The sequence below is a fragment of the Lipophrys pholis genome, assembly GCF_963383615.2.
Source record: "Lipophrys pholis genome assembly, chromosome: 10".
Lineage (NCBI taxonomy): Eukaryota > Metazoa > Chordata > Actinopteri > Blenniiformes > Blenniidae > Lipophrys > Lipophrys pholis.
In genome coordinates, this window is record NC_137640.1 from 3965082 (window position 1) to 3983049 (window position 17968).

Below are 17968 nucleotides of genomic sequence, written 5' to 3' on the forward strand. Positions count from 1 at the left end.
ACAGGATGTGCTCAGGACGAGCGTCCAGGACATCATGGACCATAGTGCAGAGATGTTGAAGGAACTCGGGTGTCTTAAGCAACAAGACATTTCCTGGAAACTTCCAGGTCCCGTTTACACGAAAACACAAAACTTCTGTTGTGTTTTGAGTGTCCGTTGACATGACAACGGTCCTTGAAACCACTGAAGACACAACAAAATGTTGCCTTGTAAACGCAAAACTTTTCTTAAACGGAAACGCAAAAGCGATGCTTTTCCGCTTTTTCACGCCATGAAAATGGAGCTTTACTCTCAGCATTACCCTTTTTTTTTTTTTGTTTGTTTGTTTGTTTTGCAATTTCAGGCCCCGTTTACGCGACGACGTATCAAGTGAAGACCCGTCGTTTTTGCGTTTTCGTTTATGAATAGTTTTGCGTTGACGCCGCAACACCGAAAATGATTTCGTTTTCATGTTGGGCCACTAGCGGGTGCTGTTGTTTGCTTGATTGTTGTTATTGTCTATCGCGCATGTGCATGTGCACATGAGCACGTGCAGAAGAACGCTTAACTACGGCCGTGGTGCGCATGCGCAGTAGCAGCGTTTCCACCTTCGAGGTGGAGTCAGAGTGTTTCGAAAAGTTCCACCTTCTGAGCAGTTTTCAAAAGGACTCCATTGTGTAAACAAACACCCAAATGCGACAGAAGTGTGAAATGCAGTAATCGGACAAACGACTCTTTTCACCTACATATGAGTTATTACAGAAATGTTGTCATTTGACGTCTGAAAGAGGAAAATAATCTGTATTCTTCATTGGAAAAACTTCAGATAATTGATGGATGCTGGTTTTAAATGACATTTTCCTCTCTCAAGTACAGTCCAGATGTCAAATTACCCTCAAGTCAAAAAGTCGATGAATGAATACCTCAACAGACCTTTGCAACAACCTCTTGACACAAGATATTTGCGACTTAATTGTGAACGAAAGTAAAACAAGTTGCTGTTTTTAACAGTAGAATTGCACAAATGTGATCAACGTAACATTACAAGCTGTAAACCTGTTAATATGTTCCATCAACATGGCTCATTTAAAGGAAATTTCAATGAAAGAAGCTCGCTGGCTTCTCTGGAAATCTTGTTTCAAACTTTAAAAAAACACAAAAAAAACCTGGATTTCTACATTTTTACATACCGATTGAAGAAAAAAAATAAATACAACCTATCGATCTAACTCTCTAAATTTATTTGACCTTTGTTTGGCAGCAATGCACATGGGCATTAAAGTGATAAAGCACAAACAAAAAAATGTTCTTCAACCTTTTCTTTTGTTTCAAATGTTATTTTTAATGATTTTATTGAACAATTATATTCATTTGACTTCACAACAGTCGCAGAGTTCCCACATACGCATCCGTTTCCTGTCTGCTCTGATGAGTGTGAGCACTGCAGGTAGGATGCGGAAGCGTCTCCGGCTTCGACGCACACACCTTCAGTCAGCGCCGCCACCACAGCTGCTCAGTTCCTTCTCATTGGGAATATTCGTGTGCCGTCTGGCTCCGTCAAGCTTATCCCTGAGCTCATTAACGTGAATGGATTGTGTTTATTGTACTTGTATTTTCAGTACAATATCTGGCAGCTCAAGTGCCTCTTGCTAATAAATGTGCATTTTTCCAAAGTGATTAAAGTCTCTTTGCTTTGATGCTTCAACTTGGCTTCAGGTTTTTCTGTCTTTAAATCAGATATTTCATGCGTGCTATTAATTTGTGGTTTGCCGCCGTGGCAAAGGTGCCTCTGGAGCTGCTTTACAAAAGTTTTATGTTTTCTAAAAGTATCCCTCATTTACCTGTAGCACGCTGAAGTGTGGAAACAAACTCATGAAGGTTGTTATGAGCTGAGCCGGCTGACTCAGTAATACAGTATAGGCAAATGCTAAGGTCACCGTGGCCTCCAGGTGGCGCCACACAATCACCATCAATATAACTGTTGAAAATAATGATTATAATTAACTCTTAAAATGGAAAATTGCACTTCTGCACTTCTTTATTTGTTTCATTTTTATGTGGATAGCTCACACTTTCCCTGCTTTTAAAAGTCAATCAAAATGTTTTTTAACCTCTTCATATGTCACATTTTATACCCCAGTTGTTTGCTGTGTGACAGTTCATATGGTCTAAAGCTTATTGTCTAAAACACTCCATGAAATAGCATCCTCACACATATTAAAATGCAGTTATTTATTCGTTTGGAAAAACGATCGCAAAATCCATCATCAATGATAATTCATAACGTGAAAAACATGAGGACTTCGAATGAAAACGACACAAGATATTTGTGAAAACTGAGGCCAGGCAATGTGATTCTACCTTTTAAAACTAGAAATCCTGTTCATTATATCCTGTTCAGGTTCATGTCGGACTGACGCCAATCTGGTCACCAGTCCATCACAGAATCGGGTGTTTATAGCACAGTTCCAGTGAGGATGATGATGGGGAGCAGTGTTAAGGGCAGATTATGCAGTCTGACAGTGGCAGGAAGGAAACACCTTGTGCAAGACTCGGAAATACAAACATTGCTACACACGGAACTATACAGAGATACGTACAGAGATTTTAATCTCGTAATATTTCAGACCAATTTAAGGAGTACGATCAGACATTTGTCACAGGTTCAAATGTGGTTCCAACAGAATAGAAATGCTTCATTTATGCCCAAAAGGAAATTCTCTAATGAATTCAATGACCTTCTTCTTTTCATAACCTACAAAGTAAATAATGTAATACATTTTAGGAAATCTGCCTAAAATTTAAATTAAGATCCATGTGGCATTCCAGCTGCCACCTGCATTATCAGAAGTGGCCTTTGGGGGCGCTGTGAACTTGATGGAGTTATTTATTCTGCGAAGAAGAAGAACCAGACGCTCCTCCATGGAAACAAGCGACGCCAAAAGGTTTATTTATTTACACTTTTGGCTTACATGAGCAGAAACTGGCTGCTCGGAGGACAGTTTGGCGTTAACGACCTGATAATAAGCCGCACAGAGTCCTAAAGTGACTCATATCTGTGTGTTTTTATGGGGCGTAGTGTGTAGTCCACTAGCTTTTAACAGTTAGCTTGACCGAAGAAGAGAACGTCGGAAATGTCTGCTGGAAACGTGTAAAACTGAGTCCCGACGTGTGGCACAACGTGTGGCATTACAGCTAACTGACGACTGGACCGCAGTCTGTTCCACCATGTGGAAGAGAGGCGGCCGAAGCTCCGCTCTGGACCGAGCTCAGGGGCTGCTGTCGGCCAGGAGGAGCGGCGGAGGGGCTGGGACGCAGGTACCCGTACAGGTACACGTACCAGTGCACACACACACACACACACACACACACACACACACACACACACACACACACACACACACACACACACACACACACACACACACACACACACACACACACACACACACACACACACAGACACAGACGGCAACAGGTACACGTACCAGTCCTGCAGGTAGGCACACACAGAAAGACAGAGAGATAATACACACAAAGAGGAGACGTACACGCACACACACACACACACACACACACACACACACACACACACACACACACACACACACACACACACACACACACACACACACGCACATGCACACATACACACCATTGCAATTTCAGTTCGCAAACTTAAAATTAAGATTTTATTTTATTTCAGAAACAAATCACGTTGTACCCTACTGTCTTGAACACAGTGAACCATCGGGCTTTAAGGTCGTCTCACCTCCACTGTGAACTGGAGCCAGAGCCGAGTGGCCTTGGCTCAGTGTGAGGAGGTTCACCCACTGGATGACCTCAGTGTCCAGGGCTCCTCTTTTACATGTTTTAAGCACCGCGACGTGTGCCAGGTCACCCTAAAAAAGAGATCTCAATCTCAATGGGTTCTTTCCCTGGTTAAATAGGATGAATAAATAAACGCACAGACACAACACTAGACATTTTCTAGAATATGGTACAAATCAGATAAAGTGTTGTTATTTTGAGGACTGTTGTTGTGTGTTGTGGGAGTTGACCCTAACCCTACATATATGGCCCATGTCATTTTAGTGACATAAATCTCACTGCCCTTTACTGTGAAATAAAGTGAAGTGATTAAATAAATATTAACTTTTTTTTTTTACTGTACTTTTTCAGGGACGTGTGCAAAGCTCTGTCAACTCCAGATCGTTCGGCCCTTCATTCTCCGACCTGAGCGACGACTCTTCGGTCAGTTTGGCTGCAGAGCCCGAACCTTTCAGGTCTGCGAATGCTGGAGAAAGCCGAAATGGAGCAGAGGTGGGGAGAAACCCGCAGAGACACGGCTGACTGTCGCCGTATGTCATAGAGGTGAACTCATGGATGCAAACGTGTTGTCTGTGGGTTTTGTGATGTGTCAGGATCTCGGGCGGCCTCAGAGCTCTCTGGGAGGACGGAGCAGATTCCTGAAGAAGCCTCTGCCACCAACCGGCAGCAGCCAATCACAAGAGCGTCCCGAACCCAGGTGAGGCTCTCCAGGTGGAGAATCAGAAGAGGTTGAAACCAAGTGCAGGTTGATTATTAGGGATGCACTGATACCAGTCAGTGTACCAGGCATACTTTAATCATGTTTAGCATGTAACATTACTGGTGTGTGAGACCCAAAACTCTTTAGCATGTAGCATGTAGCACGGCTCGGAGTTGCGTGCTGAGCAGTTTAATTAACCAGTGACATCGGGCTATCTCTGCCTGTCCAAGTGTCTCCAGTGATTAAGTTGCTGGTCTTGTACAAACCACCTTTCTCCTCCTCTTATATTTTAGCAGAACAGAATCATTAAACGCGGGACGTGATGTTAAACTGTCCTTTGTGCCAAAAAAGATGGTCGTCACATGAGGTCTCCTGTTTGAGAGCGGCGTGGGAGCTGCGTCTCAGATATGGGATGGATGTAAACGTTGGGGACATATCTGCAGTGGTGTTCCTTTGAAATATATTTACAAACATAATTTACAGTCTGTCTTAAGTCATTCTCACTATTAAAAACGGCTCATGCTCTCTTGCACACCTGCAGGTGATGCAGTATCGGACCCGATAACCGATACTGGTATAAGTATTGGTACATCCCCAGTTACTGCGTCATTAAAATAATCTAAGTTTGACTCACAAAATACAATATAGAATGGAAATAACAGTACTGATCACTACATAGTGAAGGGATAAATGAAAAGGTATGCAGCAGCGTAGAAGTGAATGAACTGCTGTCTGAATTTCCTTTCTTGTTTCCGGTCAGATGTGCGCCTTCCTCTCAGCAGTCGTCGCAGACCGCCGCCCTAAGCAGACTGGTAGCAATCGAGAGCCGCATTCGAGTTCGCAAGCAGGCCCAGGACGAGGCCAGATGGGGAATGAAACCTGCCAACACACTGACCTCGGACATTTCACCGGCAGCTACAGCAGCCACCCGATCTCCAGTGGCTCCTGACGAGTCCACTTCAGCCTCCAGCGACGACCACAGGTCGAAAGGAAGCCACTTCCTGAAGAGCAGAGCGACCGGTGCAGCAGGAGCTGCTCCCTCGGAAAGTGCGGATGTTGGCATCAGGTTCAGGACTGCTGAGCCTGCGGTCCCTTCGGGGCTTGTGGAGCGGGAACCGATGAAAGTGATGAACGGCGTGAGTCTGGAAAGTGATGAGGAAGACATGAAGAGATTGCTTGGAGACTCACTGGGTTCATCAGACCGCAGCTTGTCTCCACTGGGACCGAAATCCTCCATCAAAAAGCAGGATGAGGTATGTTTTCTCAAGGTTTTGCTTATGGTGTGGAGCGATTTTCTCACCTTCATTTGGTTCCGGTGGCTTTCACATTCACTTTTGGGACCTGATCAAACCGCCTGGAAATGTCATGCAATTACAACAACTCGTGGCTAATGGGTATCCACAAACATCTGCGATATATAGTCTTCAGACCAGATATCAGTGAGTCTTCTGCAAGATTTCTTTCTTTCTTTCTTTCTTTCTTTCTTTCTTTCTTTCTTTGCCAACTGCCATTGAAGTGAAGAAGGAGGGGCGAAAAAGCTGCTGATAAGAGAGAGGGAAACAGTCATCAGGGAGGACGAGCGTGGTGGGAAACAATGTAGATAGAACCAGCAGATGGCGGTAGTGCAACTTTATGGATGCAAGATATTTTACAACTTTTTCTTTCTGTGTCTGCTTCTTGTGATTTGAGTGGTTAGCTTTGTTTGTTTACTACCCAGAATGCATTGTGCTCTACGTCATGTCCTCTCACCCCGCCCGCCAGAAAGTTTGTTTCCAAGCGAAGCGAGACTGAGCATTTCAAGAGGACCAGAGATCGCTTGTTAGATTCTTTTCCGAGTTCATGGGAGATTTCAAATAGCCCAAGTATTTCGTACTTGTATTCAGACCAAGATCAACCCAGCAAGTACTACGTGACTTCATTCGGGGCTCACACACCAGCGTTGCTACATGCTAAACTTGATTAAAATAGGACTGATACCCTCATTAACAGCAAGTTGGAGCGTGTGGCGGCACACAGCGAGCTCGGTTTAGCTTGTAACATCGCTACTGTATGAGCCCCGCGGCTCGTTAACACGTCGGCGGGCGGACTTACGTGATGCACCTGAACGCATCACTCAGCTACTGCAGTTAAAACCAGACCAACATGGCGGCTCAGACAAAAACTTTCTCTTTTATTACTGAAACAGTTCTGAGAAATGTATTTCTGAAAACATTGGAAGCGAGAAATAAGCTGTGCAGTTGAAAAGTTAAAACGCCGCCTCACAGATGTGTCTTGTGTTTTTGGCACTAAGTTGACACCATATCACAAACATGTCTGCAGCCGTCGACACGCTGGGCGAATCAATTGAAACCTTTCTCGTCTCACGCAGAAGCCCAGCAGAAGCAGCCGGAGGGTGAACTCCACGCCTCCTCCCGCTCCTCGTTCTCCGCCTCCTGCTGCTGCCTCTCGGCGTCCATCATCGCCTCACCGTCGCCCGAACTCTCCTCCTCGCCAACAGGCTTCTCCCTTTCGATTCACCGGCCAGGCCCGGGTCTGCTTCAGCCCCTCCGTGCTCTCTCCACCTCCATCGCCGCCTCCCGCGGAGAGGCCCGGCTCCTCTGGCTCGCTTTCCTCGGCGTCGGGCCACGGGGCTGCGCTCTCCCTGGAGGAGCTCTTCCCGGCGAGGCCCCACTGTAAGGAGCCACACAGCGACGCGAGTTCAGTCTCCTCTGCAGGTGAGCGGCAACTGATGCTGTGGTTTGGCCTGATTTTAGATTGTGGATGGGCTCCCAGGCTGCCTCTGAGACCCTCTTCTGCCACCTCCGACTGGCTCAAACTTCACAGAGAAGAAATGAACTCCAGCGTGTTTCCCTGCTCGTCCCAACAAGCTCCGTATTCGCCAACTCTGAATCAGTTCTACTTTACCATTTTAAAACTATCTGTAGTTTTCAACGGCAGACGGTTCTCACAGGAATTGAAAGAAATCCTGTTTAATACACTATATTGCCAAAAGTATTTGCTCGCCCGCCTTCACACGCATATGAGCTTGACCCATATGTAAACCAAAGGATTTAATATGATGTAGGTCCACCCGACAGCTTCAACTCTTCCAGGAAGGCTTTCCACAAGGTTTTGGTGGGTTTTTATGGACAATTTTCACAATCTGTGAGGTCAGACACTGATGTGGGACTAGAAGGTCTCTGCTCTTTGTCTTGTCCCTGTCAAAGAGGAGGAAAAACGTCTAAATAACGTTTCCTGAATGTTTTATAATGGCACCACCTAGAGGTGAAAAACTGTATTGAACAAACTGAATATTTCTTATGATATTATTCATTTATTTTTGTTAAACATGTATGGATTGTAAGGCAATCAAGTCTTGGCAGCTTTACAATTTGAAATTAATTGAAAAAATATATTTTTGGAGGTTGTAATCTTGCTCAATATAATTTCAGAGTCTGAAGGAAAATGTTTCATATACTTAAGCTTAAAAATCCTGAAAAAATTTGTTCTGATATTTGAAACAGGTCAGTTGGCGCAGCAACTTCACAAGCTGGAGGCCTGTGTTTTTCTCTGCTTTATTAAAACTTGTTTTTTTTTCCCAGACTTCAACATTAATGTGAGGTCGCTTGATGAGCTTGTCCCTGCCACCTTTGGATCCACCACAGAAACGCCCAGACATGAAGCCAGAAGAGAAGAAAACAAGGTAAAATTTACTGGGAATGATGTAGAGAATTCAATGTCCCTTCTCTTATATGTGTACTTGCTCCTGTTGGTGTATTTTTTTTTACTCTTATCAGGCCAGAGTCAGATACTAGCAGGTTGAGTACAGTCTATAACTGAATCAATGGTGGATCATTCCTCTCACCACATTGAAGTTCAGCCTTCACGTCACTCTGTCAACTCGTCCGGGGTGTTTTCTATCAAGGGCAGCAGTCGGCCTACTGAAATTAAAATATCCAGTTAGTCTTTATCTAAAACTGGGTTCCCAGGTCACATTAACACGTACCCGGGTTTTTAGAAAAAACAATATTTCCCCCTCTACGTTTACTAAAAAAATCTTAATTTACACGGACCTGCATATACATCTGGTTCAGAGCTGCTATGAGCATGCCAAACCTGTAGGGGGCAGTGTAATGAGAAGCATGAAGTCATGATAGTCGATCAAAATCCTAGAAAAAAAAACACGACATCACAAAATTGTGACATAAATCTCCCCCGACCCTCCCTTTAGAATCTAACAGACACTTTTTCTAAATCTCCACTGTGGCCGGAGTTTTAAGGGATCATCGTTTGTGGTGAGTCGTAGCGTTTATGTGTAAATGAGCGGCCCAAACGCAGAGAAATATCAAACTTCTTTTAAATACCGAGATATGTGCAAACACGGCCTTAATTTGTGTCCATTGCCCTTAAAATGAATGTATTGATTTTGATAAAATAATGATTTGCTGATCGTTGCTCTTATTTCTTTTGAACATTATTTGTCCTTCAAAGTTTGATTAATTGATACCTGTTGTGTTTCTTTCAGAGAGAATCCAAGCAGACCGCCATTGCATCCACAGACAGGCGAGAGCAGCTTGAGAGCGAGGAGGAGGAGGAGGAGGTGGAGGTGGAGGTGGAGGTGGAGGTGGAGGTGGAGGTGGAGGTGGAGGTGGAGGTGGAGGAGGAGGAGTTCTACCAGGCTGATTTTGAGAGTGAGAGTCGGTCAGTTCAGAGCGCCAGCCAGGTTTCGGAGGACGTGCAGGGCGCCGGAGATGAAGCGGAGGTGGTGTCAGCAGTCAGCAGGGACTATTCAAACAGCTCTTGCGGAGACACAGGCGGTGACTATTCGAGCGCCTTCTCAGAACGCAGTCGGACGCCGTTCCACCGGAGCCGGGACTCCAAGTCGTCAACCAGCAGCCGGACCTCGACTGAACGGGCGAGGAGGCCTGCTGCAGCCAGGAGGACTTTCAAAGAAGCGGCGGTGCAGACCCAGCCTGACCCCCTGACACACACTGGGTGGTCTGGTCCGTGCTCTCTCTCGCACACACACACACACACACACACACACACACACACACACACACACACACACACACACACACACACACACACACACACACACACACACACACACACACACACACACACAGGTTCATTGGCACCTTGCCAGGGCGTCCCAATTCTCAGTTCTGTGTGTGTCTTGTTTCTGAACCCCAGCAGGTGTGGCCTCGGCCCTCCTGGACGCCACGGCAGTGCTTCCTCACACACTGCCAGCAGAAACAGTGGAAAGTAAGAGCTAAAGAAACACACACACACACACACCCAAACACCCAAACACTGCACAGAGTATTCGTACTTTACGCATTCAGCATTAATTATCTGTACAAAATCGGTGAGGCTTTATATTAATTCTTTTTTTTTTTTTAATTGCTGCACATTCATGTCCGATGCGTTACAATTCTGAAAAATTAGTCTTTTTAACAGTGAATAAGATTTCTTTTATATTCGCTCGTAATGCTGCCTTGACTCAGATATGTTAACTCCAGATGTTAATGTGTTCGCTGCCACAGCTGCAGTAGTAATGTTGTGGTGTTGTTGTTTTTGCAGCCCTCAGCACCTTCAATCCGACTCTATTCACTCTCAATGAGATGCTGAAGCAGCAGTTCGCCTCGATCACAGGCTCCTTCCAAAGCAGCCAGCAGCGCCATTCCAGGCTGCTGCAGAGCCTGGAGCCGCCAGACTACCGATACACCACGCTGGAGGACGTGGAGCAAGTAATGCACCGGCGCACACACACACACACACACACACACACTAGCTGGAACCAGCAGTTGGGGTTAGTGTAACTTCACGGATGCCAGCAGCCGCCGTTGAACCAAAGTGACGAAGGAGTAGAAGGGAAACAGTCATCAGGGACGAGAGCGGTGGGAAACAATGGAGACAGCTAAAAACCAGCAGGTGGCGGTAATGCAACTTTATGGATGCAAACTCCCGTTAAATCCCGATTTCTGCCTAAAACCATGATCTCGTGTGTTGGAGTCCACGTCTGATGTGTGTTCTATGTTATAGAGGAAATAAAATCTGTTCATACTGACCTTCAGCTAAATGCAGATATAGACTACCGATACTATTAAATTATAATAAAATTTATATTACTAGTAACAATACGAGTACTCAATAAATGCCATTAAGCTTAGTTCACATTTCAGACACAAATGATATGCGAAGGCTACATGTTGCTGCAAACCTCAAGTCTCTCTCTCTCTCTCTCTCTCTCAGATGATGAAGAAGCGACGAGCGCCCACACTGACCCTGCAGGAGGCTCTAGAGGAGGTTCTGCAGGAGATGAACGACTGCTTCTGCATATGACAACACGTCCGCCTCATCGCCACTGGTCACTTTGATTTAAGGCTTTGGTAAAAAAACAACTCTGTTTTAGTTGATAAAGTATTGTAGTGAAGCTTTTAGTTGAGTAAATACACCCAACTGAAATACAACAAAGCATTTTTCAAACATCTGAAATAACGACATGCAGATTAAAATCTCTGTGTTTGAAAATAACTTTATTTTTTCAACTTAATTTTTTCTATTTTTTTTTCAATTTGAAACCCGTGAGTCAAGCTGACACTTAAAATCTGGAAAAGAGTACACAAGAAAACACTTTTATTACGGATGTAAATTGAGTTTTTGAAAGGGTTAAAGGTCCACTAACATATTAATCACATAAACCAAAAATCAACCGCCACAGTTGTTTTGTTGTGTTTTCAGTTATTTTACTCAAAACTAATCTGCTGAGTTGTTCTATTAAAATACTACCAAAGAGCTCAGAGCCATAGTTCTACTCACTGAGGTAGTAGATGACTTACAATATAGTCTGTTGAGTTATTGATGGTGGATTTAAAACTTTGGTATGATTTCTCAGTGATGTCTTAAATCCATGAGCATCCTTCGATATTTGGACTATACATGAATTTTAATTAAGTCCATGAGTCTTTATTTCTTTAATCTGTAAATGTCGATATAAGTCTTCTTTACCCAAGTCGTATTTTTGTCACAAATCCTCCAAACTAATTTTGATCCTCTGTATTTTTGTATTTGTTTACAGTTGGGTACGATTCCTCGTCTGGTTTTGAGAGCGATTGGGTCAAAATAGCGGCCAGTTTTAATCCCGATTGATGTCAAACAAACGCCAAAATGTTCCGTTTTAAATCCCCTATTCTCTCATATGCCACATGATGCAGTGATGTCATTACCCTGGTTAACGGTGTGGGGTCAACGGTCACACGGAAATTGTAAAATGTGTGAAACGGTGATGGCATGAAGCAATTCAAACCACAAGGGGTGGTTTGGTGGATCAAATACCCCCGTAATCAGTTGGTTTCCATGGCGACAAATGCAACATTTCTAGTACAGTTGGACTGATGCGAGATCGCGGTGAAGATTTAAAGGGTAAAGAAAGACGCTTGCAAGTTGGAAGTTAGAAAATGTTTAATAAAAAGAATTGCACGTACAACATGTATTACAGTCTCACCACGTTTTCCAGTCGCCGTCTGCAACATTGGAGTGGAAATGAAGCAGGAATTGACCAGTTATGGAAAGAAACAGGGAGGCGAGGATGTGTACTGGTGGTGTGGGAGGGCGAGGCGGCGTTGAAGGCACAGAGTCGGGCGGCGGCGGAGGTCGTCAGTAGGGGTCGTTGAACGGGTAGTGAGGATGTCCTGCATCCCTGGGAACACTCTTTCCTTCCACCTGGAACATGAAAGACGCAGAGTCACGCCGGTTCTCCGCTTTTACATTCAACTGTTGGGTATTTAACATATTTTTGATATAGATTCCATTTGAGTTTGTAATTAATATCCATTTTAAATACTGAGTGACATTACAAGGAAGTGGATGAAACAAGAAAAACCAGCAGTGGATAAATGACATTATTTATTGTTCGGGCCTCTTTTGTATCATGTTAAAGGCTCTTTTTTCAGGTTCTTGCCAGGTTTACTTCATGTTTAAAATAAAAAAAAAAAAATTATATCACAAAAGGTGTATCACCCACGTTTCCCCATTCTCGCGAGTGTAGTTCTTTAGTAGTAAGGTTCAACTAATGTTCAGACGAATGTCAAAGGCAAAATGTTATGTTGAGAATAATGTGAACCCTGGAAAATACCAATAATAACGCCGGGCAAAGATCATGTAAATTATATTATATACAATAATGCATCAATAACACAGGAAACAATAAAACATTTATTCAACATCATTAATATATACAATAATGAGTCGCTTCTCGTTTTGTGTGAAAGCTTGAATGTTGCCAGTGGGTCAAACACTGACCACCTCTTTCAGATTATTTTAAAGGATCAATCTGTTCTTTTTTTTTTTATGTAAAATGCTGTATAAATTAAGTTTGACTTGATGTGTAGAAAGGAAAGTTTTGTTTACACTCACTTCAATCATTGGTACGATGTAGCGCCAGCCTCTGTTCAGTGCTGTGATATTTTTCATCTCCTCAGCTTCCAGGGTGAAGTCAAACACCTGACCACACACACACACACAAGATTGAGAAAAGACGGCGTGCAAGTCTGAGGCCTCGTTTCCATGACAACATGAGTGAAAATGCATCACTTTTGCGCTTTAGAAAAGGTTTTTCTGTGGCAACGTTTCGAAAACAATGTCAGTTTCTACAGAAAAGCTGAAAACGACGTAGATTTCACGCTGGGCCACTAGTGGGTGCTGTTGCTTGTTTTTGTAATTAAACCACACGCACACATGCACACAAGAGAACAATAAGCGTTGTTCTTACCGTCCATCTACTGAGCATGTGCAGAACAACTAGTTACGACTGGTACAGAAAAGTTGCGTTCACCTCCGTTTCCAGAATCGAGCAGTTTTTAATAAGGTGGCGCCGAGCACCGTTGTCATGGAAACGGGGCCTAAAAGGAAAGGTCGGCCCTCACCTGAATGTTCTCTTTGATGCGCGACTCCGTCACGCTCTTGGGGATTGTGACGACTCCTCGCTGCGTCTGCCACCTGCACAGAGAAAAGTTTGTTGGTTTTTCATTTTGAGTTCCGGATATTTCAGTGATCGACTGATAACCGTGGCAAACGACAAAGACAGATTTCAATTTGATGTTTTATTATTAATTACTGATTTAAATCAGAGTGTTTCTCCGCTTCACCTCAAGACGATCTGAGCAGGAGACTTTTTGTATTTCTCTGCCAGCGAGGCCACGCTGGGCTCCTGCAGCAGGACGGGCTCGTCGGGATGCTTCCAGGCGCGGTCGGGCGACCCCAGAGGACTGTAGGCGGTCAGCACCAGGCCCCGGTCCCGACAGTGAGCCAGCAGCTCCACCTGGGCCAGGTAGGGGTGGCTCTCCACCTGCCAGACCCCCCCAAAAAAACCCCAAGAACACTTCAGGCATTCTGAACGTCTGCAATCTTCTCCACGATGAAACGTCTCGTACCTGGAGAACCGTGGGCTTGATGCTGGCGACTGAGAGGACGTCGTCGATCTGCCTGCTGTTGAAGTTGGACAGTCCGATGGAGCGGACCAGGCCTTTCTCCACAAGCTTCTCCATGGCGGCCCAGGTCAGCTTGTAGTCCACCTCGTCGTACAGCATCGTGCCGTCCTCCCTTTTGGGGAACGGAACGTCCCCCCGTCTGAGGGACACAAAGAAGGGGAGCCAAGCGGGTTTACGACACGGTAAGAGTGAGCGAGAGCTTCAACGGGTTTTAAAAAGCAGAACAAAACCTTTTTGATGAGAATTATCTTTAATATAACACGTTTTTTCACTTGATGCCTGATGGTGACATGTCCCCGCATGTCATTCTTTTTAACCTTCGCCAACAAAACTCGGGCCGAGGATGTTATGTTTTGGTTTTATCGGTTTGTATGCGAGTATTTCACCAACTTTTAGCAAAAACCATTAACCCGAAATGCATTAAATCTTCAGGGATGATTTGTCATCATCCAAGAACCAATCCATTAGCCTTTGGGACGTTAACGGCGGAATTGTTTCCGAATCGATCCTAAAAAACTAACAAAGTTTTTCTCTACTCACTGGAAGGCGTGGGCCCAGTGGATGAGGTAGAGGTCCAGGTACTCCAGCTTCAGGTCCTTCAGGGTCTTGAGGAGGGCCGGCTCCACGTCCTCCGGGTGGTGTCGGGTGTTCCACAGCTTGGACGTGACGAACACGTCCTCTCGCCTCAGGGGCTGGCGCGGGGGACAACACGTCAGCGTGGGCTTGGAGACGTTCACCTCCAGCCGCCGGGGGCGTTCGACTCACCTTATCGGGCCCCAGGGTCTCCTGCAGGGCTTCTCCCACCTCCACCTCGTTGCCGTAGATGGCCGCGCAGTCGATGTGGCGATAGCCCGCCTCCAGCGCCCAGACCACTGCCTGTTTCACCTGTGACGAAGCGGCAACCGAGACAGAACGTGCAGGTGGGAAAACTGTATGTGTTTGACTGTTAGGTGCGCGGTGCGGCGGGCGCATATCGTCGGTGCTACAGTAGAAAATAAACTGGAGATCCTTGAATTCCCCAACACCGTCACGGAAAGATCGAGCTCCTCCACAGCACCAGCAGAAGAAACATCTGTAGCGCCGCCACTGTCTGGAGCTCTCAGGGGCCACAGGCCCCCCTGAAGCTGAAGGCTTTCTACCCAGTGTAGCTCTATCTTGTACAAGAACAACGTAAGACCTGGAATAAATCTTACATATTGAATGAAAATGATCTTGAAAAGTCTTTCTGAAATCAGTCAGATTATGAAGGATTGAAATAAAGTACTAACTTTCTTCATATTCATTGCCAACAATCTCAAATCTAACAAGTTGTTTTTCAAAAAGTGGCAACTGCAGTCACTGGGAGAAACTTGCAGCTAAAACAAACATGATCAATGTGACTCAAAAGCAGGTAAAAACAACAACAAGGTTTAAAAGTACAGGATTTACCTTCCCTGGCTCACTCTTCCATGTTCCAAGTCCAATCAGGGGCATCTTGCGCCCCGTGTTGAGGACTGCAAAGTCATTCATGTCTCTTTAGAAGCACCTGAAATAATAAAATAAAAATACAAGCAGAACTGCATGAATGTGAACGAGAAGTACCGGTGCACCTCGAGTCTGTAGAAGCAGGGATGTTCTCGAAAAATCACACCGAGCGCCAGGATTCACAGACCATCCAGAAGGTCCGAGCAGCATCGAAAGGAGTCGGAACAAACTCAGTGGTTGAAAGAATCCCTGCTGACGTGTGTTTTTCAGACGACAGGAAGCACCGAGGACAGGAAGAGGGGGGGGGGGGGCTGCTGACTTTGACATTTTCCCACTAAAACAGTCACCGCACGCAAAAGGCCTCAATGATCCTCTTTTCTAAAATGTTTCCACGTTAAAGCCAAATCAGTAACGATCCCTTTGGCCCACCTTAGACTTCAGATCAACGATAGCTGATGAGAGCTCCACCTCAGATCGGATGGAGCTCAACCAGAGGGTTTTTCTCCTGCTCTGCAGTGCAGCAGGAGAATCGCACAGGAGGTGAAGTCTTTGAATACAGACGTCTGCCTTTCGGCCGTCTGAGACGAAACATCGGGGGAAAAAAAACCCTTATTCAAATTCGTCTCGTACAGGCGTGAATAGCGTGAAGGCTTGGACGACCCAGACGGACGGAAATCGTGCCGTTTGTGGGAAACTTTAGTCGTCAGGACGGTTCCATCTGGACCAGAAATGCTATCATCACAGAACAGTTTCTGAAAGGAGTAAACGCCACAAGGATTTCAGGAGAAAGTCTGATTCTGCAGAAAGTCTCCACTTCTGATTCTGCAGGTTTCTTCCAGTGCTGGCTCACACACAATTGTTGGTTTTTCTCAGTAAAGCTGCCTCGGAATGACCAGTCGTGGACCTGGCTGTTGTTGTTTTGTTTTTAAGTAATACATTTCTCTGAACTGTCTCCGTGATAAAACAGAAGGTTTGTGTCCCAGCTATAACGTTGGTCTGGTTTTAACTGCAGGAGCTGACAGGGGGCGGAGTCACATGACCTCATCTGAGCCGGTGCACCTGCGCCTCTGTTGCGTTTGCGCCCTGGGCAGTTGCCCACTTTGCCCAAAGCAAAACCTGCCACTGGGAATGACTGTGCCGCATTGTGTGCAACAGAAATGAAGTTGAATGGATTTCTTCAGAACGTGGACCCTTTAAATACAAGGCGCTTGTCTTTATTTAGTGCTGGATTAAAGCAGACCCAAAGCACCCAAGTGTTGGGAAGTTGCCCTCTCAGCAGACCCCGTGATCCCGTCACATGCTCGGTGAAAAACAGGTTAGAAAGCAGGGGAAAGCGACGCAGCCAACAGCCTCAGATTCGTCTTTTTTATTTTAATATAAATAATGTAGTCTGCTCGTGGAGAAGAAGGCCAGTTTTTAAATCAAACCCCGAGTCATGCCGCAGTTCTTACCCGACACTGGAGTGGAGAGCGATGCGGAACGACGAGCCGTCTGCCCGGGCAGAGCACGTTTCACCAGCGGCAGGAGGCAGCAGCGCGTGCAGCCCACTCACCGGGTCACGAGCACCTCGTCTTGTCCTGCAGCCGCAGCACGAGCAACACTTCTAGTCCGCTGTCAAACCTTCAAACACACATCCTGCTATTTCACGTTTTTACGCCACCGGTTTTTTTTTCTCTCTCTCCCACTTCCGGAAGATGATGCCTCCGTTTCCGGTTTCCCTAAATAAATAAATAAATAATAATAATAATAATAATGTTATCATTGTTATCATTGTTATTATAGGTCGTAAATCTACGGAAGAGTATTAGGGCCACTCAAGAAAACAAAAATTTGGGAGGTAAAAAAAAAAGTGCTTCAAGAAAAAAGTCAAATTTTAATGTCAAGATTTTACTTTTCACTGAGAAAAAAAGTCAGAATAAATCTATCTATCTATGTATCTATGAATCTATCTATCTATCTATCTATCGTTCTTTTTTTAATACATACTGGAAACGTCTGACTCCTCTAGTCCATGCCTCATCATTTGCCCGTGGATGCCAAAATAATCACATTAAATACATACTATATAGGGTTGCTTATTGCTTAATAGTGCATTTTATAAATAGGCTATGAGCACCCCCCGGATCTTTGCCTATGTCTTTCATACGCTGTAAGAAGTCAGGGGAGTGACGGAGAGCTGCACTCTGCACTGTCTCTTCAAAGTCCTAATACAGATAATAACGCCACTGTGTTTGTGAGATAAAGCCTATTCTGAAGTATAGTTTCACCAGTTCATTAGACTGCCTACAATGCAATTGTCTTTTGACTTTTTTTCTGAAATTGCAATGTCATTTATTTATTTATTTATTTATTTTACCTCCTATATATTTTTTTAGTGGTCCTTATACTCTTACGTATAAATCCACTCCACATTATGAAATATACATATTGAAGGGTTGAACATCTCATTTCACGTTTCCTTTTAACTGTTTTTTTGTGTCTGTTGTAGGAACACTCCTCGTCCGCAGGGGGCGCGCTGGAA

The 17968-nt window shown here is 44.9% G+C and overlaps 2 protein-coding genes across 4 annotated transcripts; one reads left to right on the forward strand and one right to left on the reverse strand.

The window, feature by feature from the left end:
- Nucleotides 1–3207: 3207 nt before the first annotated feature.
- cUnh19orf44 (chromosome Un C19orf44 homolog) lies at nucleotides 3208–11659 on the forward strand (the record flags this gene model as incomplete). The annotated part of the gene is made up of 12 exons (XM_080473061.1): nucleotides 3208–3309; nucleotides 4162–4302; nucleotides 4404–4507; nucleotides 5271–5763; nucleotides 6879–7224; nucleotides 8092–8192; nucleotides 9015–9089; nucleotides 9144–9492; nucleotides 9689–9757; nucleotides 10076–10242; nucleotides 10748–10884; nucleotides 11574–11659. 11 exons carry the CDS (start codon nucleotides 3208–3210, stop codon nucleotides 10835–10837), a joined length of 2037 nt encoding a protein of 678 aa, XP_080329187.1. The 3' UTR covers nucleotides 10838–10884; nucleotides 11574–11659.
- A 189-nt stretch (nucleotides 11660–11848) lies between these two features.
- akr1a1b (aldo-keto reductase family 1, member A1b (aldehyde reductase)) lies at nucleotides 11849–17170 on the reverse strand. Of its 3 annotated transcripts, none has more exons than XM_080473163.1 (9): nucleotides 17000–17136; nucleotides 15412–15508; nucleotides 14749–14868; nucleotides 14524–14675; nucleotides 13927–14122; nucleotides 13642–13841; nucleotides 13420–13492; nucleotides 12911–12997; nucleotides 11849–12217 (listed from the first exon to the last, which is right to left on the reverse strand). In XM_080473163.1, the coding sequence occupies exons 2-9, from the start codon at nucleotides 15490–15492 to the stop codon at nucleotides 12152–12154; spliced, it is 975 nt and encodes a 324-aa protein (XP_080329289.1). In that variant the 5' UTR covers nucleotides 15493–15508; nucleotides 17000–17136; the 3' UTR covers nucleotides 11849–12151. The 3 variants fall into 3 exon arrangements, with proteins under 3 accessions (XP_080329289.1, XP_080329288.1, XP_080329287.1); XM_080473161.1 differs by having other exon boundaries at nucleotides 11851–12217; nucleotides 16899–17170; XM_080473162.1 differs by lacking the exon at nucleotides 17000–17136 and having other exon boundaries at nucleotides 15412–16120.
- Nucleotides 17171–17968: the final 798 nt, after the last annotated feature.

Excerpts from the sequence above, each read along its gene's own strand:
- akr1a1b (XM_080473163.1), bottom strand. The coding sequence starts at position 15,492 with ATGAATGACTTTGCAGTCCTCAACACGGGGCGCAAGATGCCCCTGATT. Across the intron at positions 14,123-14,523 it reads CACTGGGCCCACGCCTTCCA|ACGGGGGGACGTTCCGTTCC; the intron begins GTGAGTAGAGAA and ends TGTGTCCCTCAG. Across the intron at positions 13,493-13,641 it reads CCTGCTCAGATCGTCTTGAG|GTGGCAGACGCAGCGAGGAG; the intron begins GTGAAGCGGAGA and ends TTCTCTGTGCAG.